The sequence below is a fragment of the Epinephelus fuscoguttatus genome, linkage group LG10 (genome assembly GCF_011397635.1).
Source record: "Epinephelus fuscoguttatus linkage group LG10, E.fuscoguttatus.final_Chr_v1".
Lineage (NCBI taxonomy): Eukaryota > Metazoa > Chordata > Actinopteri > Perciformes > Serranidae > Epinephelus > Epinephelus fuscoguttatus.
Window position 1 is genome coordinate 28,622,796 of NC_064761.1, and position 27,148 is coordinate 28,649,943.

At 43.1% G+C, this 27,148-nt stretch overlaps 1 protein-coding gene across 2 annotated transcripts in view; it reads left to right on the forward strand.

Annotated features, from left to right (window-relative positions):
- The first annotated feature begins 10,860 nt into the window (after nucleotides 1-10,860).
- Nucleotides 10,861-27,148, forward strand: part of si:ch1073-396h14.1 (disintegrin and metalloproteinase domain-containing protein 10) — a 43,640-nt gene continuing 27,352 nt past the window's right edge. Inside the window, exons 1-6 of one of the 2 annotated variants that reach the window (XM_049587371.1) lie at nucleotides 10,861-11,115; nucleotides 14,372-14,519; nucleotides 14,754-14,872; nucleotides 15,241-15,396; nucleotides 23,021-23,106; nucleotides 23,957-24,079. In XM_049587371.1, the coding sequence (XP_049443328.1) occupies nucleotides 11,055-11,115; nucleotides 14,372-14,519; nucleotides 14,754-14,872; nucleotides 15,241-15,396; nucleotides 23,021-23,106; nucleotides 23,957-24,079 (693 nt within the window). In that variant the 5' untranslated portion in view covers nucleotides 10,861-11,054. The remainder of the gene's footprint in view (nucleotides 11,116-14,371; nucleotides 14,520-14,753; nucleotides 14,873-15,240; nucleotides 15,397-23,020; nucleotides 23,107-23,956; nucleotides 24,080-27,148) is intronic. The other variant, XM_049587372.1, reaches the window with a different exon arrangement.

Sequence of the window (27,148 nt, forward strand, 5' to 3'; positions counted from 1 at the left end):
AAAACTGATGAGTGAGCAGTTGGTTAAACTTGATCTTCAGTGTCCTCCACACCATGTAGTATTAGGTCTGATGATTGACAATGCCATTCCAATACCTTTATTTTTTTTCTCTGGAACCAGTTGAGAGTCTCCTTTGCAGTATGTTATCTTTATTCTGCTGGAAGGTCCCCCTGCATCTCATCCTCACCGAACTGGTGAATGGGAATATATTTTTCTCAATAATTTTCTGGTGCATGGCTCCATTCAACTTTCCTTAAATAATTTGGATTCTGCCTGTACCAATGAAAAGAGAAACAGCTCCATACCATGATGCTTCCACCTCCAAACTACACTGTAGATGTGGTATTTTTAAAGTCATATGAGAGTTATTTCTCCTCCAAATATGGCAAATATCCAAATATACAGAATAACCAAAAGCAAATGCATCTAAACTCCTAAAACTCTGAATTTTAGACACCTGGTTTAACATGAAAGCTTTTCTGTCATTCAGTGGTCAAAAACATTTATTTAAAGTTTCACAGTGGCTCACTCAGTATTTTAGTTTAAAACTAATAACATATATTTAAAAGCAGAGGAACGCACACAGATGAAACAGTTTGATTATCAAGGACATGTACCATAGTTACTTATTTACTTACTTTAAAAAAATAACTTTATTTAAAAGTTTTCAATCACAAAAATACAGAAATCAGAATGTTTGATTAGACATAACATTAATGCCACTGCCCTCCACCCCACGCTCCTTCAAGGTGACCATCAACAGGGTTGTTAATTAGATTACATAAGTGGAATTACAAGCATATATACCTATCCAAAAATAATAGTAAAAAGCAAAAGAACAAATATCTGTAAACACGAGTGCATACAGAGAGCAGTCCAGAAACATTTATAATATAAAGAGAATATCATAACCAATTAAAGAAAATAAATAAACAAATAAGCAGGTATCCCTTTATCAGCCAGTGCAGCTGTCAACAGTCATGTGAATACCAATATAATTTGTACTCGTACTTGTACTCGTCGTCCTCCGCTTATCCGAGTCCGGATCGCGGGGGCATCAGCCTCAGCAAAGAAGCCCAGACAGTCCTCTCCCCAGCCACCTCCGTCAGCTCTTCCAAGGGAACCCCGAGGCGTTCCCAGGCCAGCCGGGTGATGTAGTCCCTGCAGTGTGTTCTGGGGCGGCCCCGAGGTCTCCTCCCGGTTGAACACACCGGAAACACCTCCCAAGGGAGGCGTCCGGAAGGCATCCTTACCAGATGCCCGAACCACCTCAACTGGCTCCTCTCGATGTGGAGGAGCAGCGGCTCTACTCCGAGTCCCTCCCAGATGTCTGAGCTCCTCACCCTAACCCTAAGGCTGAGCCCGGCCACCCTGCGGAGGAAACTCATTTCGGCCACTTGTACTCGCAATCTCATTCTTTCGGTCACTACCCAGAGCTCGTGACCATAGGTGAGGGTTGGAACGTAGATCGACCGGTAAATCGAGAGCTTCGCTTTCTGGCTAAGCTCCCTCTTCACCACAACGGACCGGTTAAGCACCTGCATCACTGCTGACGCCGCCCCAATCCGCCTGTCAATCTCCCGCTCCATCCTACCCTCACTCGTGAACAAGATCCCAAGATACTTAAACTCCTCCACCTGAGGAAGGACCTCTCCCCCGACCTGGAGTGGGCAATCCACCCTTTTCCAGCTGAGGACCATGGCCTCAGACTTGGAGGTGCTGATTCTCATCCCAGCCGCTTCACACTCGGCTGCGAACCATCCCAGCGAGAGCTGGAGGTCACTGTTCAATGGAGCTAGGAGGACCACGTCATCCGCAAAAAGCAGGGACGAGATCCTCCCATCACCGAACCTGACACCCTCCACCACTCAGCTGTGCCTAGAAATTCTGTCCATAAAAGTTATGAACAGACCGGTGACAAAGGACAGCCCTGGTGGAGTCCAACCCTCACCGGGAACAGGTCCGACTTACTGCCAGCCACGCGAACCAGACTCATGCTCCTTCGGTACAGGGACTGGATGGCCCTTAGCAAGGGGCCACCCACCCCATACTCCTGGAGCACCCCCCACAGGATGCCCCTGGGGACACGGTCGTAAGCCTCCTCCAAATCCACAAAACACATGTGGACTGGTTGGGCAAACTCCCATGCCCCCTCCAGCACCCTGGCGAGGGTAAAGAGCTGGTCCATGGTTCTGCGTCCGGGACGAAAACCACATTGCTCATCCTCAATCTGAGGTTCAACTATCGACCGGACCCTCTTCTCCAGCACCCTGGAGTAGACCTTACCGGGTAGGCTGAGGAGTGTGGCCCCTGTAGTTGGAACACACCCTCTGGTCCCCTTTCTTGAAAATGGGGACCACCACCCCGGTCTGCCACTCCAGAGGCACTGCCCCCGATGTCCACGCAATGTTGCAGAGGCGTGTCAGCCAGGACAGCCCTACAACATCCAGAGCCTTGAGATATCCAGGACGAATCTCATCCACCCCTGGGGCTCTGCTGCCTCGGAGTTGTTTCACTACGTCAGCAACTTCTGCCCCAGAAATTGGACGACCCGCCCCAAAGACCCCCGTCTCTGTTTCCTCACTGGAATACGTGTTGGTGGGATTGAGGAGCTCCTCAGAGTATTCCTTCCACCGCCCGACAATGTCCCCAGTTGACGTCAGCAGCTCCCTGCCCCCACTGTAAACAGTGTGAGCAAGTTGCCGCCTTCCCCCCCTGAGGCGCCGGACGGTTTGCCAGAACCTCTTTGGAGCCGAGCGATAGTCTTCCTCCATGGCCTCACCGAACTCGTCCCACGCCCGAGTTTTTGCCTCCACAACTGCCGCCGCTGTGCTCCGCTTGGCCCGCCGGTATCCCTCAGCTGCTTCCGGAGACCCACAGACCAACCATGCCCTGTAGGCCTCCTTCTTCAGCCTGACGGCTCCCCTCATCTCTGGTGTCCACCAGCGGGTTCGGGGATTACCACTGTGACTGGCCCCAGCAGCCTTGCGGCCACAGCTCGCAACCACCGCCTCGACAATGGCAGAGCGGAACAAGGCCCATTCAGACTCAATGTCCCCCTCTGCCCTCGGGACGCAGTCGAAGCTCTCCCGGAGGTGGGAGTTGAAGATCATCTGGACAGGTTCTTCCGCCAGGCGTTCCCAGCAGACCCTCACTGTTCGTTTGGGCCTGCCAGGTCTGCGCAGCGTCTTCAGCCACCATCTGATCCAACTCACCACCAGGTGGTGATCAGTTGACAGCTCTGCTCCTCTCTTCACTCGAGTGTCCAGAACATATGGCCGCAGGTCAAATGATACATCAAAGTCCTTATGTTTGAACATTGTTTTAGTTATGGCCAAACCGCGACCCGCACAGAAGTCCAATAACTGAACACCACTCGGGTTCAGATCGGGCAGGCTGTTCCTCCCAGTCACGCCCCTCCAAGTCCCGCTGTCATTGCCCACGTGAGTGTTGAAGTCCCCCAGCAGAGCAATGGAGTCCCCGGTCGGGGCACTGTCCAGCAACCGTCCCAGGGACTCCAAAAAGGGCGGGTACTCTGAACTGTTGTTCGGCACATATGCACAGACAACAGTCAGGACCCGTTCCCCGACCCGAAGGTGCAGGGAAGCAACCCTTTCGTCTACCGGGGTAAACCCCAACGTACAGGCAGAGAGTCTGGGGGCCATCAGAAAACCCACCCCGGCCCTCCGCCTCTCTCCCGGAGCAACTTCAGCGAAGGAGAGAGTCCAACCCCTCTCAAGGAGGAGGAGGAGGAGAAGAACCGTCAATTTGTGTTAGTGATAAGTCTTCAACATAGGTTTTAAATGATTTCTTAATGATTTACACTGACACAGAATCATTTATTCACAGTGAGATCCCAATGCCACCAACCCTCCTCATGCTGAGAGCATGAAAAACACTTTGCTGTAGGAAAATAAAATGAATCATGGCTAAACTCCATTCAGCTGCTTCAGTTTCAAATTGTCTGCTGTGGAAGAAAAAGGCCAGATCACTCCACACAGCTGTGGCTGATCATCAGTAATCAGCAAGTGAGACACACCTGACCAACATATTGTTCCTGATTAGGAACTTCGGAGATGATAAGTTGTTTTCTTAACAATCAAATGGTGCACATATGCTCGAGTTTTCCTGGTCCAAAAATCTTATATAAGCAACACGTTAAACTGAGATTACACCTGTCAACGTTTTGATCAAATACACTTTTCTTTCATTATTTTTTCTGAGTGTTGAAGACTTCACTACACCATTTTAAAACCAATACCTGTTGGTGGAGATATGTTGTATCTTTTACCTCTTGCTCTTACTGTACACTCATTTTCTGACTCACGTGCATGCTCAGTGGTTAAAGCCACTATCTGACTTGTTTTTCTGTGATTATGGCATCTTTAAAATTGTTTAGATGGGATGAAGCATTTGTAGAAAAACAAAATGAGTCCAGTTAAAATCAGTGCATTCAAGTGTTGCTTTCAACCCATATAAAGAAATCTCACTATTGCATCAGTGCACTTTTCAAAGTATCATTGACAGCCTTTTGCACTTGATCACGTAGCCAGATGTGTTATTACAAAATGGCAAACTGTTTTTTTCCTTTTGCATGTAGTCAAATAAACCAAAGTAGTACACATATGTCAATATTATTACAACCACTGCTACTTTCGTGCAAAGCAAAAACTGCTCGTGTACGTCAGTGACACAAATATTATTCACTTCATCTTTTGAAAAGCAAAAATTCAACATGGAGTTTGCATGTTCTCCTTGTGTCAGTGTGGGTTTTCTCTGGGTACTCCAGCTTCCTCCCACAGTCCAAAGACATGGTTAATTGGTGACTCTAAATTGTCCGTAGGTGTGAATGTGAGAGTGAATGGTTGTCTGTCTCTATGTGTCAGCCCCGTGATAGTCTGGTGACCTGTCCAGGGTGTACCCTGCCTCTCGCCCAGTGTCAGCTGGGATAGGATCCAGCTCCCTGCGAGCCCTAACAGGATAAGTGGTTATGGATAATGAATAAATGAATGAAATTCAGCATGGTCAGTGTGTGTATTTTAATGTGGGAGCACTGGAGGGAATTAAAATATCTGTTGTTGGACACATTGTCTTTTTTTTTCAGCTTATGGCATAAAGTCAGATCTTGACAGGACACAGAAAGTGCTGCATTCTCAAATGTGTCAAGGTTAATGGATGTGTTTTAAAAACATAGCAGAGCCATACCAAACACAGTTTATCCTGATGTTAGTTTCATTGGCAGAGTTCATATCTCTGATTGTCCCTGCAGTTGTTCTGTAATCTTCTGTCCAAAGACATCATCCGACTTGTTTTGGGTAGCTGTTAACGTCATGACCTTGAGCCAAAGAGTAAAATATATACAGATGGGGGTGCGTGCTCGGTGGGAGTCCTCTCAGTCAAGTGAGATATCAAGATATGTCGTAACTTAACATCAATAGACAAACATTACTACGGGCAAATGTTTGCACTTTAAACCAGAGTGCACTGTCCATGTAGTCATTGCTTGCCACTGTTTCCCAATTCATCCTGATTGCACCCACATATCTACTCATGACTTAGAAAGGTATCATGAAAGTTTTAAGCATTTGTAGTGGCAGATCGTAAATAACTGGGACTGTCAAAGAATTTTCAAATATCAAAAAAGACAAGTGTAACCAGTGGACTCTAGTGATGTCTGTGTTGCGTAGATATAAAGAGGCCCAGACTGTGGATATCCTTGGAGGCAATCTCCGTTTATTCCTGACAACAGGTGGCAAAAACAAAATCCAACCATACAAACTCCAGCCCCTACACAAATTAAGTGACACGAGATTATGTTCGCATAAAATTAACTTATAAACGTATCTCAACAGCGCTAGAACACGGAAATTACCATAACAGCACTGTTACTTACCTCTCCCATGGAGGAGTACAGAAACTGAGTATCAGACGTTCCACATATTGAGTACGGAGACCTAAGCATGTCAGGTAATAACAACTGAACCAAATTTTCTGGAGTTATAATACTCAACATTACAAATGTACATTCAACTTGCCACGCATATTACTGCTGTATAATTGACCCTGTTGGACAAATACAAAACCTTTTCAAAAGCATTAAAAAGATAATCCTTGTGAGCATGTGCACAAAAAACAGCACTGAAAAAAGACATAAAACTGCATATGGATTGAAAAAAAAACCTATGCAGCTCCATGGTGTTTCTGCTTCATTTTTAAAAGCTTTCTCTAGAGGGAAGCATTGCATTGCAAGTGGACCGACTACTGCTGTAAAACTCTTCTTCTTCTGAGGACTTCCTGTTTTCTCCTGAGCTGAGAAGTTGCACCTGTGTGAGGTTTACTGTGACAAATAACCTTCAAATGTTAACTGCAACAACATTCAGCAGATGGTTTCCAGAATGTGTTCTCGATATTTTTCTCAAACCTTTTGTTATATTAACATTGTTTTATTTCTGGAACAGCAAGGTGGAGCTATTTTACATTCAGGAGCTGTATGTGCCCTCTGCACACTATACTTGATTTGAAACCGATTGATTAGCATGACAGACAATCATGCAGTCAGTCGTCCGAGTGTCTCAGCTGTCAGAGTGCAGGCGAAGGCATCATATGCATCGATAACGAGACAGAGATGGATGGCAGTTTGCTCATCTGCTCAGCTCAGATTTATGTCAACTCCCTGAATACAATGCACTCATTATGAAGTGTGACACAGAGTGGATATTGTGCGGTGCCCAGGCATGAAGAAAGGAAAAGCCATGGCCCTTTGTGAAGTGGGTCAGCTCCATGAAGGGGTTACCAGTTGGCTGTGTCAGCAGAATGATGTGATTTGATAATTCCCATAGCCTATGAACCCTCAGAGAAGCAAAGAAACCTGCTAAGGGCCCGCAGTCGCACTAATTATCCCATGATCCTTTGTCTGGCACTAAATACCGAGACATTTGAGGGGTCGGATTGAATGTCATGTGTGGTGTTGGTTTGAATTAGCCTCAAAGAAAACCAGAAACCCCCATGAAGACATTTCAGTCAGGCAGAGAGGAAATCTCATGAGAACTTCACATCCTACAAAGTGGGAACAAACAGGGATCTTAAATGCAGAGCATAGCATCTATATGTGGACGCTTTCCCAGAACTGACAGGATCAGTTACAGAGGTGCAGCCTGAAAATCATTCCTTTTCATTTCGGAATCTGCTTGCATACATGTAAGGATTTGCCATTCATGTACCACAAACTGAGATCCAAGCATTCGGGTAATGCTTGGGAAACAACCACAGATTTCACTTTTAAATGCTTCCTCTGTATCAAGGTTCTGTTATCACAGCTTTTTCAAAGGTGAGGCTTTGAGCCTGACAGGAAACGCTGAGATCAAACCACATTTTGCAAGAAAAAGCTTGTGTTTAGGTCACCTTTCCTTCTAAAGTCAACGTCCTAGAGTGACCTTTCCACATTTCAATATGAAGTTATTTACAAGAGACATAAAAGTTTAACAAGGGCTCTACAGGAGGAGTAAAAGTTCTGTAGGTGTTTAATTTACAATTGATACTATTTACTACATTTTTAACTTATTGGTATGTAGTTCCAAAAATAGTATTACGCCTTAAAATACTTTAAGCTGTCTACACTGGGACTCACTAGACCAGAACAACATGAGGGATACATGACAGTGTCAAGTTGCAAGTAGACAACCTCAATATGGGAATGTGTGTGAGTTTGCATTTTGCGCAAGCCTACACTCGTGGGTGTGTCTGAATCTGTGATGTCATAGCTCAGCTCCGGGTGATCCCTTCCCAGCCAATCGGTGCAAAGCAGGAGTTTTCTGGGGGGGGGTCAGTCAGCAGATGATTAAGGGACGGGGGAGGTTAAGCGCTAAACCAGGCTGTTAAACATCGACCTGAGGGAGCAAGACTCTGGTGTAGTATGTTGTCTATAGTAGTGTCTCAGGCCAAGAACCTGTCTACAGCAACCCAAGTGTGACATCTGTGGCTGGATGTGACCCAGTAAAGACATGAGGAGAACTGTTATAGATAGAGAATGTTATGTCATCTGCTTAACGACAGTCATGTCACATGCATGAAGATCAGAATCGAATCTCCCCAACAGATGAGTTGTAAAACATTAGAGCTAAAGATCAAGAGACCCTGAGAAACCAAACAGAGCTCACTGAGTTAATGAATTCAATCTGTGTTCATACAGTCAGAATGGTTTATGGCTATATGGTCTCCAACATGATTTACTTGCAGCACATAGTCCTACTCTATAAGCACCCTCTGGCTTCTTCTTGGACACAGCACTGAGACAAGCCTTGACAGATCTCAGGAAACATTTACAAGTGGAAGAGATTTAGTGCTTTAATGGTTCTTGCAAGCACATGATATCCCTGATCTTTACTCTAGAACGATCCCTGCAAAGCCTCCTATCTCAGCACTGGCAGCAGGATTAAAGATTTTGAAGCTATTTATCAGATAACTGCTGGAGTAATTTATGATTTTGCTCATTTTACAGGAGTGGCTGCAGTGATTTGGTGCAGGTCAGTGAGTCATTTTGGCTCCTGTTGACCAACGGTTTGCTGTGGTGATACTGTAAGCACACTTTATCTCTACAGTATCTTGGTTGTGTCTGAAATATACTGTACATTTGGAGGCCAGTGAACTGCTTCAGCGCAAATCTGGAAATGTGTACATTTCTTATGCAATACAACAAAGATTACTTAACTCTGAAATGGAAACACATTTATACACATGAAGAGAAATTATGTAATATTTCTTCTTTATTTTCATGCTCAGCAAACTGTTGTTATTCATTCAGGCGGAAGTATATACATCAAGGCGGCTTCTATTTTAAGTAGCAAAGCCTTTGTTTTACTTTGCCTCATTTTCAGGTCATATGTTGACCTATTTCCTGTCAAGAGGTTATTGTTCCTGAAAATTACCTAAATCTGTCGCACTTTGTTTAGAATGAGTCCACATAATACCTCTGACACAGTGTGAGTCATATAGTGATTGCTTCCTTCTTATATTTGGAACCATTTTAGAACTTTCTCTACCCCACGAGAGTTTATAATAAGACCTGTGGGAGGCCGTTTCCTTTGTCAGGAAATAGGGAAATTAAATCAAAGTACAAAATTTGGCATTTATTATTAGCGATGAACTAATCTGAGTTCACACACACAATGGGCAGCTGTGGCGCGGGAGGTACAGCAGGACATCCGCTAATCGGAAGGTTGGCACTGCGATCCCTGGCTCCTTGAGTTCATTTCGAAATTGAAGGCAAGATACTGAACCATCTGTGGTTTCTTGGCCAACAGTGTGTGAAAGTGTGTGTAAATGGGTGAATGTGGCATGCAGTGTAAAAGTATAACAGCAGTTGGCGAGTGGTCAAAACGGACATAATGAGAGTGGAAGTCTTTCACAATGGATGCCTCTGACGAATATGCCAGATCTTTGGGTCAAACAAAATCTCCAACCTGCAAATGTACAAGAAATCAGGTAGCCGGCACATCACCAAGTCACACATATGTTCGAGATGGCTAGGCCAAGCACTAAGAATGGAACAGGGCCAGATCGCGAGAGTCGCCTCAAGATGGACATCACCAGGCAAAAGAAAACCTGGAAGGCCAAAAACTACCTGCCACACAACTGTGACACTGGAGTTGGAAAAGATGAACCTGTCATGGGGAGAGGCGCAACACGCTGCCAAAGACTGAATGCAATGGAAAGAGCTCATTGAAGCCTTATATCCCATAGGAGATAGGGAGGAGTAAGTAACTAAGTGAGTGTAAAAGTGCTTTGACTGCTCGAAAGACTAGAAAGGCACCATACAAATGCCAGTGCACCAAATCCTTGACTCTAGAGAAATGTCTGTCAGTCAGATGGGTGGTCCCCCACTTTGGTCCAGACTGAAATATCTTAATGAGTGATAATGAAATTTGCTACCGACTTTTATAGGTTCCTAGAGGATGAATCCTAAGTTGACGGCCTGCAACCAGTGAGTGCCTGTGCCCTAGCTTTTGTGGTTTGTCCCGCACAGTTGGCGGTAGTCGGCCCTTGTTGGCTTTTTTGGACGATTCAACATGTTGAATTAGCATCGGAGATGGCAGGGACCATCGTTGAATGAAATCACTTTGATTGACAGTTCATCTCAGTGCACAAGAAGAAAAACGGAGGTGAGGAAAGCAAGTCAAGAGGGTGGAAGATCAAGACAAACTTTTTATATTCTGTAAAGATTATGTTTTTAGCCACTGAGCTCTTTAGCAGAAATGGTTTGTAAGTGTTTGTCTTATTATTTGCTGGTGCACGGGTTGTGTTGTTGATGTGCTAACTGGCTAACTAGTGTCTTGAGTCCATCCTGTCACTCTTCCATTTTCCCTTTTGGAATGACGAATACAGATTACTGCCATCTGCTGCTATGGAAAGTTATTTCCTCCCACACAGGTACGTACTTTGCCGTTGGCTGCTGTCCTTGCGGTGTGTTTATAGTGTTTAAGAAGATTAACATTGTTGCTGCTCAGCATGTTAGCACTGTCATACTGGCGTGCTGACATTAGCATTTAACTCAAGGCACAAGTGTGCACAGCTTTACGGGGGTTGCTGGCATGGCTACAGAAGTCAGCTAGGTTTTTTTATAACAACTAGTGTATTGTACATTTGGCCACTGAGTAACTTCTGGGGGTTTAACTTCGGATTATTCCTCTGTTCAAAGGAGCTTAAAGTTACAGCTACTATTGTGAATGCTCATATCACTTTCCATCTTTACCACACCACTCTTACTATTTCACTAAGTAATCCTCCTTTAATTGTTTTTCCAATCCCTCCTTTAACTGTGCAGAAACTCATAGCATGCTTGCTAACAAGTCTGAATATGCCTCTTACTGTCAGTGCTCATCTCCTCTGGCTAGAACTTCGCAACTAGTCACATTCCAGTGTGAGAGGACAACAGGTACGAGGCTGGTGAAGAGAGGTAAAGTCAGAAGGGATGAAAAACAGAGAAAATTGTCAGCGAAGGATGAAAAAGACAAAACAGTGAAAGGGAAGGAAAGCAAGAACACACCAATGAGGAGACTATGGAGGTTCAACTCTACTGGCTGCTGCTGTTGTTGGTCGACTGCCGTGGGCGGACTACAGGTAATGTGCTGGTGGCGTGTGCAGATTACTGTGTGTGTGCCTGATTGAGAGGTGTTTCCTCAGTCTGCTCCCTGGATAAGTACGTGGGGTTGTATAGCTGTGTGTATATGTGACTGTCACTCTGCGTGGGTGTGCGTGTGTTTGTATGAATATGCAGTTATCGGCTGCTGTGGTGGACTGGACGCTCCTGGGCTCAGACATGTCTCAACCTGTTCTCTCAGGAATGCTGCAAATAGGAGTCTTCATGCAAAACATGTCAGTGATGGAGACACTAAGTTGTGATTAATGGGGTATACCCATTTATTTAAGGTTTAGGTACATGTGATTCACTCAGGAGGGGCGACCGAAAGTAACACCTTGTACAGGAAAGCACAAGCCAAAGCATTCTTTGGTTAGTCAGCACTTTCACAGTCAACACTCAGTGGATGATAGGTCAGTCACCAGTCATACAGGACAGCCCAAATTTGGTCTGACGGTGGCAGCGGTAGTAGAGTCATTATCAGTTTAGACCAATAAATCTTTTATACTTGTACCATCAATATCAAGACTCTTCTCACATTCTCCACAATGAGTACAAGCTTTTACCTTCAGGCAGACAATACAGGATGCCCAAATTTAAACTGAACCATTTTAAAAATTCATTTGTGCCAACCTTCATTGAGATTTTAAATAATGTTGCTTGATGCTTAGGGGTTGTGTTGCGTTTTGCTTATGGTGCCCTGTTGTGTGCTGGTGTTATGTGCAATACATGAGTGGCTGATGTGCAATACTGTTATGTGTAGTATTTTTTATTTATTTATTTATTTTTTCATGGTGTATGATTTTCATTTCTGCTAGAATATTTTTGTAAGGCAACAATACTTGTGCAGCTCCTGAATCCAAGACAAATTTCCTTATGGGGACAATAAAGTATATTGTATTGTATCTTAACGTATTGTATCAAGTGTAACTGTAACTAAATGAGATGCAGAATCACATGGATTAACACTTTAAATGTGACTGCAACATAGGCTGCAATTAGTATGTTTTTTTCAGTATAGATTAGGGTTTATATTTTTTCATTAACTCAAACAATAATCAAATTAAAACATTTTTTGTAAACATTTTACAAAACCCTGCAAATGGATTTTTTTTTGCCAAAATTATTGTCAAAATAACAACATTCAGCCCCAATAGTAGCTATGTAGTATTGACATACATAAAGTGCAACAAAAACAACCCAGTAAAAGTCACATCAATGGTTGTATCTCATACAAATAATTATTTTTCTACTGTACTGTTTCTAAGTTTACTCTTAGTACACCTTGTTGAGAATAACAGAAAAGACATAAGTGAATGAATAAATAAAAGGTTGAACAGAATGTAGGAAATCTTAACAAGATGCCTTTTTCAGGCTGATCTCACGCACTGTTCATACCCAAAAGTAATGCACCGGAACTTGTATATAACTGACCTAATCAGGAAGGCTGTGATCATGTAATCAATACACTGACAGGAATAAAGAAGGAAGTAGTATAAAGAGTGAAAGTCCACATAAACAGTGGATGTGGAGGTGGTTGGGTCAAACAAACATAGGACTTCCTCCAGGAGATTTGTGTTGGTATCCTGTTTGAAACCAGTGAACTTTTAATTATGTTAGGGTACATCATCTCCATGTTTCATTTCCTAAACCTGACTTTACTTGCCTAAATCTAACCTACGTAACTTTACATTAATTATGTAACGTGATGATACCCAACCAAATTTTTTTTACCTTTATAATTTTACTTTCATAAACCTAGTCTACGAAACTTAACTTGCCTAAACCTACCCTACATAACTTAATGTTATGTACATAACATGATAACGCCATTCTTGGGTTGCTAATTTGTTATCATACAAACCGTTATATGAGGATGCACTGCTTTTTTTTGTCCATAATCTTTTCCAGACTGGTTTTTAGTTACCTCACAACTTAAACCTGAGCTAACCTACTGTTAACTTATAAAGCTCTAAATGGTCAAGCTCCGTCATATCTTAGAGAGCTCATAGTGCCTTATTATCCCACCAGAACTCTGCGCTCTGAGAACGCAGGGTTACTCGTGGTCCCTAAAGTCTCCAAAAGTAGATCAGGAGCCAGAGCCTTTAGCTATCAGGCTCCTCTCCTGTGGAATCATCTTCCTGTTACGGTCCGGGAGGCAGACACCGTCTTCACATTTAAGACTAGACTTAAGACTTTCCTCTTTGATAAAGCTTATAGTTAGGGCTGGCTCAGGCTTGCCCTGTACCAGCCCCTAGTTAGGCTGACTTAGGCCTAGTCTGCCGGAGGACCCCCTATAATACACCGGGCACCTTCTCTCCTTCTCTCTCTCTCTCTCTCTCTCTCTCGTATTCTATTACTGCGTCTTACTAACTCGGCCATTTTGGATGTCACTAACTCGGCTTCTTCTCCGGAGCCTTTGTGCTCCACTGTCTCTCAGATTAACTCATATCGCAGTGGTGCCTGGACAGCGTGACGTGTGTGGTTGTGCTGCTGTCGTGGTCCTGCCAGATGCCTCCTGCTGCTGCTGCCATCATTAGTCATTAGTCATACTTCTACTGTTATTATACACATATGACTATTGTCACACTTGTATACTGCCAGATATTAATACATACTTTCAACATATTGTACCGCAGTAGCCAGAACTATAACTATAATATTATTACTGTCAATAATGTTGTTGTAAGCTACTGTCATTACCTGCATCTCTCTCTCTCTCTCTCTGTCTCATTGTGTCATGTGGATTACTGTTAATTTGTTATGCTGATCTGTTCTGTACGACATCTATTGCACGTCTGTCCGTCCTGGAAGAGGGATCCCTCCTCAGTTGCTCTTCCAGAGGTTTCTACCGTTTTTTTTCCCCGTTAAAGGGTTTTTTTTGGGGGAGTTTTTCCTTATCCGCTGCGAGGGTCATAAGGACAGAGGGATGTCATATGCTGTAAAGCCCTGTGAGGCAAATTGTGATTTGTGATATTGGGCTTTATAAATAAAATTGAATTGAATTGAATAGTGTTGTGCTGAATAATACCAAGTCCCTTCAGGGAGTATTGATTAAGATTAATATTTCTTGCAATAACGTGCACGAATCCTGTAAGTATAACAATATGTCATCTGCATACAGGCTGATTTTATGATGGGTTTACTGAAGACGAGAAACATTGAATGTTCAGCTCTAATTGAACATTGGAGCTGTGATGCTTTATGAAGTGACTGGAATGTCCTCCTTTTCACCAGGTGCTGTGAGTGACATCAGTCCATATATAAAATATTATGAAGGCTTGTCGTACGACAGAGAAGAACTTCACAGAAAGCACCTGAGAGCCAAAAGAGCCTCACAGCCTCAGGACAACACACTGCAGCTGGACTTAACTGCTTTCAACAGGTAACTTCACATTTCTGTAACTGTGGCAGTTGTTTCAAAAGCCCTCTTAAACATAAACAGACTGGCTAAAAAATACGGTAGTCCTCTGTTTGAACACACCCTTAATTGGCTTCTAAATACACAACACATGTCAACAATTAATCATCCATATTTGCCTGCTGTTGATAGATCTGCATACCTTCCACCAAAGCTTTGACCACATCTGTGAGCAGTTTGTGTTTCTGTTTCCTGCAGAACTTTCCGTCTGCATCTGAAACACGATGCAGCAGCATTTTCCGAAAACTTCACGGTGGTCAGTGAGAATGGTTCCATGTCAGCTGACCTCTCCCACATATATTCAGGAACACTAGAGGGTGCGTATGACCAAGACATCTGGCCCAAATAGGGGTGCAGATTTCCTGCAATTCAAGTCTGAGTGAATGTACTGGCATCAAAGTGCATCAACAATCATTTATAGATTTTGTGGTTTGGATATAACATTTGGATAAAAAATCTGCTTGTGGAAAAACATTCCTGGTTAATGAGAGTTGAGGAACAAAGTAAAATGTATTGAATTGTGTCTGAACGCTGCCCTTAATCTTTAAGTTTCTCTCTGTCTCTATCTTATCTGTTTATTCTGTCTGTCTGTCTGTCTGTCTGTCTGTCTCCATACCTCAGTTATCTCTGTTAATGCTCATGTCTCTGACCTTGACATGTTATCGCTTTTGATCTGGTCTTACAGGTGAATATAATTCAGCCTGCCATGGCTCGGTCATACAGGGTCAGTTCGAGGGAACCATCCATACAGACAACGGGACCTATCACATAGAGCCAGTACATAGATACACCAGCAACCAAACAGATCACCACTCTATAATCTACCATGAGGATGACATGGGTAAGACTACCTTCTGTTTTTCACTTCAGGAAAAAGAGTTTTCAGAAAATCTTTCTTGAGAAAAAGTTTCTTTCGGAAACAGGATGAAAAATCAAATTCTGAGGGTTGTGCATCTGCAGACTGTCAGAGCAACACCTCATAAGCTCAGCTGCTTTTCCGGGCCATTTGGTTATGATGGCAGGAGCAAGACAAGAAATTCCTTTCTACAGTAGATCTCCCCCAACAGTTTGATTTATGGCCATCTTTGGCATCTAGTCTCACAGAAAGACAAACAACGACAGCAAAATGCATCTTCCTCCTGTTGCTAATCCTCGTTTTCATACAGTATCTGTACAGTATCTGCAGCCTCGAGCTCTACTATGAACTAAGGTTACCAGAGGTCGATGAACTATACTTACCTCATAGTAAGAGTGTGGTTATAATATAACAACAGAACCTTTTCAGAGCTCTGTGGGGGTGTTGGCACCCTTCCTGGACACAGGCCAAAGAAAAGATAAACCGAAGATGGTGTGACTTTTGAAGGAGGGGGAGGAGAAATGGGGGGGCTAAAGTAAGGAGGAAGGTATGAAGATGAAAGAAGAGGAGGAGGAGGACGACGAAGGGGTATAACAGCAGGAGAAGGATATAAGTTTCTAAAGGGAGAGGAGAGAAGAAAAGGAGCATGTGGAGTATCTTGCAGGGTTTGAAGGCGCTGGAAACAAACTCTTAGCTGGCTTGTGTTGTCTTATGGTTTGTCCAGATGGCAGTCATCAGTGAGAGCTGTCAAAAAGTAATGTGTCAATGTGTATGTGCATGTGCATTTATATCTGCGTGTTTTCCTGGCTGCGCGTGCACGTTTGCATTAGAATAAGATTATTTCCAAGAAAGTATTTTCCTGGAAACGGTGCATATCGTGCCAAACCCCCCTTGTGTTTGTCTTTAAGTCTACAGAGACTCCATGGCTGCCTTCCTCCCTACACCTCCCGCCATTTCTCCAGTCCCCTTCATGACTGTAGCAACATTTTCATGAGATAACGCTGCAGCTGACAAAATCCTGTTCTTTCATTCACAGGCCTGCATATCTGCAGGAAACTGTAAAAGATTTGGCGCACGATATTTCAATAAACAATCAGTGCTTCCCAACAAGTGTTAAATTGGGACTACCGGGGGCTGACATAATGTGTCTACTCCTGTGTGTATTTACACTTCCTGTGGGTGTCGTCGGCGTGGGGGCAACAAAGGTTATATAAGGATATTTCTCTCCCTTGGGATGTAGGATGTTGTGAGGTCTCTCAAATCTGGGACACAGAGGGCGGCCCAAGGCAGTCATTTTGCAGCAATTAAAGTGTGATGACATCAGAACACCTGATCACAGTCATCACCTGCTTGTTCTGCTTCAAAATCAAACACTTTTGAGAGGTTACAGGCATCATTTTACATATTAATAGTATGAAGAACCCCATCACAACATCATATACCATGATAAGCAGAAGAATATCCCCTGATGAAGTCTGGACACTAGTGGTAGTGATGGTGGTTGTGCTAATGAGATGAAGGTAAATGCCTAACAATCTGGATGTGATGTGTGAAGAGAGGAACCCTGGGTGTTAGATGAAATGAAAACTGGAGGTGCAACCAAATCCAGAATGTATGTTAGCATTGTACGTTTCTGCCAACCACAGATATGTAACATTGGTAGGTAGCGATGCACAATAATATTTGCACATCATCAATACTATCATTGGTTAGTCACGATAAGAGTATGAATGCATAATATGATGTTCATTCAACTACAGAAGAGACTTGATGATCACTAAAATAAGGAAGGGAAAAAGGTGGAAATATCAATATCAGTATAGGTTACTGTATACATATTGGCATATCAGGTATCGGCAAAATGTCCAATATCGTGCATCCTTATTTGTAGGTTATTATGTAGTGCAGTGGTTCCCAACTGGTCCAGCCACGAGGTCCAGCTTTCTCCTCAGTCATCAGTTCAAGCTCCACACAATTTGATATATTTGGCGTCATACTTGCATTTGGCCATGTCATCGAGGTAGTTGACTGTCACTTCTAGGAAGCTGCTGTTATTCACTCACTCTACAGAAGGAAACAGAACTTCAAAATAAAAGGTCTATGCCAGAAATTCTCTGTACTACAAAACAAAGTGTGTTTTTTACAAACTTGACAAGTTTGCTAGTCAGCTGTGGTCCATTCACAATGGACCACGATGCACCAGTTTAGAACCACTGACATAGCAGATAACATGAGGTTATGTTTAGGCACAAAAACAGAAAAGATCATGTTTTGGCCTAAAAAAAACTCTTTGGTGCCACAATCACAGCTTGAAATGTCGTGATGTCTAGCTAAATAAAACAACAAAAAACTGTTTTGGTGGTGCAGTCGCTGCCAGAACAACTGTTTGCGATGTGTTTGTTGAATCACCTCCATCTCCCATTGACAAAGTCAGCTCATATGCATATAATCACAATGACGTCACTTTAGAGATGTGGATATGATACGTATAAAATGTATTGATGTAACATATCCATGGTTTCCAGAAACGCACAATGCCAACATTTTCTTACGGAGACTGCTCAAGGGGGTGATTGATGTGTAGGAAAGGTCTGATTGATTTCGCCCAAAACTGACAAGTTACAACAGCAGAGAGGAGAAAGGTTTAAAAGTGAGACAGCAACGAAATGATTGCTTCATTGAGACTGTGACAAAATCTGGTTGGTAAATGTCTTTAGTCAGCTGAATAAGTTGGAAGAGAAAAAGAATGAATGAGAAGCATCAAAAGTCCTCCTGAATGAACTTCGGCTAGGCTTATGAGTAGACTAGAAATCTCTGTCCGTGTGTGTGTGTGTTTGTCTGTGTGTGTTTTGCACCCTAGTTTTATTATTCTCATACTTCCTTCAAATAAATAAAGAGTAACATACCCACTTAGAATATAACTGGAAATGTTTTAATGTTTAACTCCAGGGCTATTAATTGCTCAAACTGAAAGTCATTTTACAGCCAGGAAGTAGTTTTAGTGAAGCTGTCTCTGATGTGACGCCTTTGCATTTTCCTTCAATATTTGTTTACAGTATGTCACCTGAAAACCTTCACTAAAACTTTCATTAAGGCTCAACATGTAAAAATCTGTCAAATCTTCAGTTTAACAATCATGTAAATCAGTCTTCAAACACCTTTTTCTTCATGGGATTCATTGCCAAATTATATTTTACAAACATAGATGATTTATGGAACATCTCTTTGGGACACTGAACTTACTGTGTTGCAGCAATAGCTAAAGGTTATCAGTATTTTGCATTACTGCGAAAGTAACAGCTGGTACAGTCACAAGAAAACATGATTGTTCCCCCACAAAGAGCCACACAGTATCAAGAGGAAAGCAGCTTCAGCTCCACAGAGGTTTCATCACTTGTCTAAATGGGGAGGACACAGGATGATACGGGATATCTGGGATACATAAAAGCTGGACTAAGCAAATCTCCCACCAAGCGTGCAACTCGTGTTATTTGTAAGACCACTTGGGCCTTGTGGTGAAATAGATCAGAGGTTTAATTCAAGCAGTGGACATGCGTTCCTGAGACTCTCTCGTGGGCAAGGGGGAAAAACCTCCTTCACAGTCTTGTGTTATATTTAGGTTTAGGGTTATTTTGCACTTGAGCTAACCATCGGGGCACTTGAGGGCACTTGGCCTGACCTGACATTCATGGGGCACTTGAGCAGGGACATAAGGGCAAAAATGCAAATGTACCACTGCTGTACAGACAGATCTTCCATCAGTGAAAGGGCATTTCAACACTTAATGCTTTTCTCAGCCTGTGTTGTGCCTGCACCCAAGAAAATTAACTCCTTAAAGCCACAGTGTGTAGGAATTTCTCCCATCTAACACTGAAATCATAAATTGCATTCAAATGGATAGCGCACTTAAGCGCCTCACTGTTTCAAACACATATCGCAACAACGGTAGCCGTTGTGTACCAAAAAGCTATGATAACATTGATGAAACCGTGTCATCCGATACTTCATGGAGTATTCATTCAGGCTGCTACACAGACAAACGCGAGGTGAGGTGATAAACCCCCTCCTCACCATGCTGGCTTTCTTGTCTTATGTCTATTTTGAAAGTCTTGTTGGTGCTTTTTGTGGTTGGCTTGGACGGTAATGGTTTGTGGCTGGGAGTCACTCATTGGGATGAGAAAATCAATTCGCCAGTCTGTAAACTCTCCTTCTGCTGATTTTTAGCTAGCTAGCAGGCGCTAGCCAGGCCAGCGTTTTCAAATGTAAACATTAGTAAACAGAGGAAATGGACACCAGCTGAACTAGCATCCTGCTAGCCATTGTACAGGAGTTGGAAAATAAACAGGACAAACTCCTTGTCGCATCAGTTTCCAACAGGATATCAGGAGCTGTAATATCCTTTCATTCATCGAAAACTTGGCCAAATCCTGGACAGCACCATTCAGCCAGGGGACTCTTTTTCTTTAAGCCGATCTGACAGAGCAGAGGACTCTGATGAGAGAAGGAGATGACACCTGTGCTTTACAATGAATAAAGACTGGTGTGATGGTGGAAATGTGAGGTGCTGTCCCAGTCTTGCTTGGATCACTGCGGGCGCTGTGACCATGCAGCCATCTTGTTGAGATGTGTGGACAGTGAAATCATTCCACAACCAGAAAGCATGGATTACCGGAACAATCCAGAACAATTATAAAGCAGTAACCACCGATGTCAGAAGTTGCAAAAAAAGGGCTAAACTTCAGTGCACAAGTAAAAGGAGCTGATGGGATCACATTTCACTGGAGTTGTACGTTGTATAATTCCATGCGATAAATAAATGATTGATTGATTGACTTAAGAGTTAAAGATTGAAGATGGAGTGTTTATGTGTGATTGTGTAGCGAGACTCATTTCAAGACTCGATTCACAAGGCTTCAGTGTAATTTCTTACATTATTATTAAAAGTAAAACTGGTTTCCTACAGCTGCTGCAGGGAATGTGAGTCTGGACTGAAATATGACACTGATTTTTCATTTGGGAAATCATTTTCCCGGCAAGTCCTGTACTGATAGTTTGTAATAGTTATGCAGCATGATTCTTTGCTTTTTAATTGGCAACTGAGTAAAAGAATAAATTACTGTTTGCAACTATGGCAACGCAGGCCAGAAACATGTCTCTCCTACAGTGTGATGGGAGAGGAACAGACACAGAAACAAAATTAGAGAGAGACAGTGAGAACACAGGCAAGTAAAAAGGTCTGGAAATAATTCTGTCAGTGGGTCGACGCCCGGCATTTAGGCCTCCACCTCCACCCCCACCCCCGCAGCCCACCCCCACTCATACCATGTATAGAACGAATCACTGGTTTGTGACTGGCTGGAGGACTTTCGTAGGATGGTGTGATCCAATCATGTGTTTCCTCTCCCTCACTGCAGGTCCATGTCTGTTCCAGGGAGATGAACTGGTGAATGAGTTTTTCACACGCTCATACATGCACATGCACATCCCCTTGAAGTTCTTATGGGTCACCAGTTTATGGGCAAAACATTGCCTGATTCTGTCACTCATATTACTGCGTAGGACATGTGAGAGTGATTATTAAGTCATGTGACTCTACTGTACTTTGGGGAACTCAAAGCCCAGTTTTTGTCCACATGAATGTTGCTGGAATAGTTTGTTTCCTTTACCATCAGGGTTTAACCGAAGGGTTTGTGCTGCATCCCACTGAGACCTATTGTTTTCATTACTTTACATTATTCTGAAACATCTCACAGCAGTGTACTTTACATTACATTCTTTCATCCATATTCGTATGCAGATTGCACAACAGTCCCTGACCATAAACCCCATACACTCTGTTGCAATGATGTTCTTTTGGCTCCATTCATTTTCTTGGAATTGTGTGTCTTTGCCAATGCAACAAGACGTGCCAGTCTCTGCAAATGCAGTGCCTCCCTGGACTGCAATCCCATCACCATTGCATCAATCTGAACGAGGCAGCCATCCCAGAGCTGTTGCAAATCTCATACGACAGTGTTATTTTAGTGAAATCAAACCAGCAGCTATCACAGCGTTTTCCACAGGCCGCCCTGTGGCTCCCACTCAGGACCACAGCGGTGGTTTCCAAACACGGGTCCTGTATTTATAAAGTGTCTGAGAATATGTCGATGCTTCTGTTAATGTTGTTTGACGTTCTGGTCACTGAGGAGTCAAGCCCAATGGATTTCTGCTCGTATCATTTTAAATAGTTCTGTATAAGAAGCATAGTTTAAATGTTTGACCTCCTTGCAAGCTGCATGTCTTTGATTTATTTTGGCATTGTTCCAACAACTCATTGGTTGGCCTTTGTCACGGGAAAGGACTGCTCAGTATGGGAAAGTGGGTAAAGAATAAATAACATGGAATTTTGCTTCTTACATCTGAAAAGTGATAAATCTAGCTTCCAGGAAACAAACCTTTCATCTTTTCTATAACTGGGGTCATAAAGCAATAACTCTGACCTCGAGCAGCTGTTAAGTACACAAGATAAATCACATGACTCACTAGACTTACTTTGTTTATGAGACCTTGTAATGTCAGAAAAGAAACATAACACACAATTGCTAATAATTAAAATCTGTTTACTGATTTGACTTGGATTATATCTGTACTGCCAGTGTTTAAATCAGCATCCCCTCCCTCGATCAGTGCTCCTGGTCAAACACAAACACAATGCAGTACAGCTAGAATCCTGACTTCAGCACAAACAAATAATTTTTGTTCAGAGATCAGACTGTGGCACTGGTCCACATCACATTTACTTTATGAACTTATCTTTCACAATGTCTTGTTCGCTTCAACAAATAAACAGTCGTGGGCTGAATCAAAACTCACTTTTGATCTCAGTTCAATTATTTATTGTGATTGGTGAGCAGTGCTTTATTTGGGACACTGTACGCCCACATTTAAGTGAGTCATTGATGTGTTCAGTCATTTACGGAACATGTTCAAGAGTAAAATTACAGACACAGTGTTTGCTTGTGTGTGTGTTTTGGCCTCCATCGTTGTGTGTGTTTGACTGAAGTAAAGGGTGACAACCTCTGGGATGTTTGGTTGTGTGCTCGTCACACACTGAGCGAGTGTTGTTAATGATGCTGTCGGCAAAGCAGTAATGATTGTGCTAAGTGGCTAATGGGCATGTAGCTACTTCCACGTTTCAGATGATACGTCATGTGTGTAGTTGACCAATGAAGATGAGTTTACATATCACCTTGGGTTCGTCCTTCACCTTCTCAAAATGATCCCACACTTTGGATTTCCTGCCCGACATGTTATTAACTAGCCTGTGGAATAACTGCAGGTACCAGTCCTGGAAATTAACGTGACTCCTGTCCAGTTTTCTCCAGGTACTCCAGCTTCCTCCCAAAGGCATGCAGGTTAATTGGTGACTCTAAATTGTCCATAGGTGTGAATGTGAAAGGTGTGAATGGTTGTCTGTCTCTGTGTGTCAGTCCTGTGATAGTCTGGTGACCTGTCCAGGGTGAACCTCTGCCTCCCCAGAACCCCTAACAGGATAAGCAGTTATGGAAAATGAATGAACAGTCACTTACACCACTAACTTCTTTATCACACTCTGTTTGTTTTTCTGCAGTCTTCCCGTCCATAAGACCTGCCTCTGATGGATTCTGTGCTGCAGAACATCTAAACCTCCTCCCCCAAAGCCTCAGCTCCGATGAGGTAGGACAATCCAGACATCACCTCAGTAAACGCTGACACAAAAACACCTACGCACACTCTGCCTTGCTTTCTTTCTTTTTCTGCCCTCACCCTCAAAACGTCCTCCTCCGCATTACCATTTATAGCCAATTAACTCCTGACCCACAAACATTTCTTGAAGGAAATTGTGTCTGATTCATCTGTAAATATAACTGACCTTATTCATGAGCGCATTCGCTCATTTTGGTTGCTTTTTATTTAGTCTGTTGAGTCACCAGCAGCAAATTACAGGGTTCAGGATGATATGACGGTAACAGAAATGCTGTGTAAGATATAGAAAGCTGAGAGATGAGCTGCATCTTTGCAGGCCTAAGTACATTTGCAATGTAAAGTGATTACTGCGAATCCAAACAAACTAGACGACCTTCACTCTGTTTACAAAACCAGGTATGATGGAATAAACATCTGCCAGATACATTTAGCTAATCTCTCCCTTGGGTGCTCTATTTGTTGTTGACTTTTGACCTACTGGGTGGTGGCCCCAGTGTTCATTATCAACAATGGATGTCGAGACACGTTGGTATGAATACATTCAAATCAACATGCCTGCTGGCGGAGATCATTTCCACTGTTTGATCGTGAAATGGTCAAAACAGATGTTGTTCCCAGTGGAATGTTCTCGTCCCATCTCCCACTGGGACCTGCGGCATCCCAGTTATTATGACATCATGTTTTGCAGCTTCAAAATAATGACAAGTAGTCACTCAGTCTGAGGAGAGATGCAAGTACATGATTCACCAGGATTCAATCTGCTTCCCAGATTGTCTCCCCTTTAAAATCTGTTTTTCCTGTGTCTGTGATTTACCTACAGGAGGCACCAGTGAGCCGGGTGAGGAGAACACTGGATGAGTCAAAGACCAGCTGCCTGCTCCACCTCCATGCTGACCACTACTACTGCCAGAAGTTCAAGTCAGTCGAGGCTGTTGTGAGTCAGGTGATCGGTTCAGACCTGTTGTCTTTCATCATCATTCATCTTGGTGTCACTCTGACAACACATGATGTTTCATATGTGGTACACATTTAGAGAACAAGTGTTCTTGCGCTGCTGGTAGTTGAAAGGGTTAAGACATACACACACACACACACACACACGGACAGAGATTTCTAGACTACTCATGAAGCCTAGCCGAAGTTCATTCAGGAGGACTTTTATGCTTCTCATTCATTCTTTTTCTCGATCTCAATGAAGCAATCATTTTGTTGCTGTCTCACTTTTAAACCTGCTGTAACTTGTCAGTTTTGGGAGAAATCAATCAGACCTTTCCTACACATCAATCACCCCCTTGAGCAGTCTCCATAAGAAAATATTGGCATTGTGCGTTTCTGGAAACCACGGATATGTTACATCAATACATTTTATGCGTATCATATCTACATCTCTAAAGTGACGTCATTCTGATTATATGCATATGAACTGACTTTGTCAATGGGAGATGGAGGTGATTCAACAAACACATCGCAAACAGTTGCATTTTTAGCACGGTTGTCCTGGCAGCGACTGCACCACCAAAACAGTTTTTTGTTGTTTTATTTAGCTAGACATCACAACATTTCAAGCTGTGATTGTGGCACCAAAACCAGTTTTTTTAGGCCAAAACATGATCTTTTCATAACTGTTTCTGTGCCTAAACATAACCTCATGTTATCTGCTATGTCAGTGGTTCTAAACTGGTGCATCGTGGTCCATTGTGAATGGACCACAGCTGACTAGCAAACTTGTCAAGTTTGTAAAAAACACACTTTGTTTTGTAGTACAGAGAATTTCTGGCACAGACCTTTTATTTTGAAGTGCTGTTTCCTTCTGTAGAGTGAGTGAATAACAGCAGCTTCCTAGAAGTGACAGTCAACTACCTCGATGACATGGCCAAATGCAAGTATGACGCCAAATATATCAAATTGTGTGGAGCTTGAACTGATGACTGAGGAGAAAGCTGGACCTCGTGGCTGGACCAGTTGGGAACCACTGCACTACATAATAACCTACAAATAAGGATGCACGATATTGGACATTTTGTCAATACCTGATATGCCAATATGTATAACCTATCAGAAATATCAATACTGATATTGATATTTCCATTTTTTTCCCTTCCTTATTTTAGTCTCTTCTGTAGTGGAATGAACATCATATTATGCATTCATACTCATTCACTATTGTGACTAACCAATTTCTAACCAATGATAGTATTGCTGATGTGCAGATATTATTGTGCATCGCTACCTACCAATGTTACATATCTGTGGTTGGCAGAAACGTACAATGCTAACATACATTCTGGATTTGGTTGCACCTCCAGTTCAGGTTCTGTGCCCTATTTTCCGTGTACACAAAGTTCACAGTGAGGCAGTGAGATGCTGCTGATACCTGAGCTGCCCAATGTCTCGGAGAACACAATGTACTCCGGAGCATTTCCACCGTAATGGAACATCCAGCAGGAGCATCACAACACAACAGGATTTCCTCGGCTGTTGGCCGAGCTGAGCATGCTTTGTTTACAAATCTGTCTCTGAATATGGCGTCCTGGATTTTGGGTACGCGGTACTGCAATCAAAGTTCACTTGAGTGCTACAATCTTATCTTGATGAATCAAAGGAACTATGAGCAGGTGGCATCATTTGGCACTAGATCAATGGTGTTTCTTATTTTGTCATGCTTCAACATACATAGATTAAGGTCCTGAATATTGGATTTAAATGTTTTACCTGAGCGGACCTACAGTAATATGAGCAGTGTGCAATCTGCTATCAAATGTCCTTGTGAAATATTTCAGGATTTCCATGTTAATCTCTGATTAAAGGAGCAGTTTGCTGCACAGGCAGGCATTTTAATCATGATTGAAACTTTGCTTTGTTTTGGCCGCTTTTCCATGTAATGACCAACATCTAATGACTGAATGAAAGTGAGAGGAAGACAATTTGTTTTGCAGTACTTCATTATTCACCGTTGACATATTCAGCAATACTTAATAAAGGGCCAAGCTGTTGTGGCTGAGGCTGAATAAAGCACCAAATGCCAGGGCCTGCACAGACGCACACAGCTGTCGTGGTGTTGCACACAGTGGCAGTAGGGAGGAGGTTGAGAACTTTGTCGCTCTTTGAGAACATGGTGGCTTACGGATTACAGACATTCGGCCTAATAAGATTTTGCGCTTTCAGTGCCAGGTGTAAAGGTCTGGCACAGAGCCACCAGTCCACATGATTGACCTGTCACCTCCTGTTTTTTAGCCCCTTTAGTGTGAAATAACAACTCTGTATGTGCCATGCTGAGGACGAGCTGCAGAAGCATACATGGTAGATGTTTGTCATAAAAAGTACAAAAAAATAGTAAGACAACATGATCTGGAAATTTCAGGACCTGCCCCTTGCGTTTAATGCACTCTATACTCCTCTTTCATTTGCCGTAACTGCTTATCCTGTAGGGGGCTGGAGCCTATATCACAGCTGACACTGGGCAACAGGTGGGATACACCCTGGACAGGTCACCAGACTATCACAGGGCTGACACATAGAGACAGACAACCATTCACACTCACATTCACACCTACAGACAATTTAGAGTCACTGATTAACCTGCATGTCTTTGGACTGTGGGAGGAAGCTGGAGTACCTGGAGAAAACCCACGCTGACACGGGTTGTGATTGTGTGAAGCAGTGGTTAGTGTTGTTTCCTCACAGCCAGAGGGTTCCTGGTTCGAACCCCAGGGTGGTGGAGCCTTTCTGCACAGAGTCTGCATTCTCTCCCCATGTCAGTGTGGGTTTTCTCTTGGTGCTCCGTCTTCCTCCTACAATCCAAAGACATGTAGGTTAAGTGGTGACTCTAAATTGTCCATACAAATACGAGCACGGTTGTCTGTCTTTATGTGTCAGTCCTGTGATAGTCTGGCGACCTGTCCAGGTTGTACCCTGCTTCTGGGATAGACTCTAGCCCCTCAGGACCCCCAACAAGATAAGCAGGTCCAGAAAATGAATTAATTAATAATTCTACAGATGCAAAGTTGTTGAA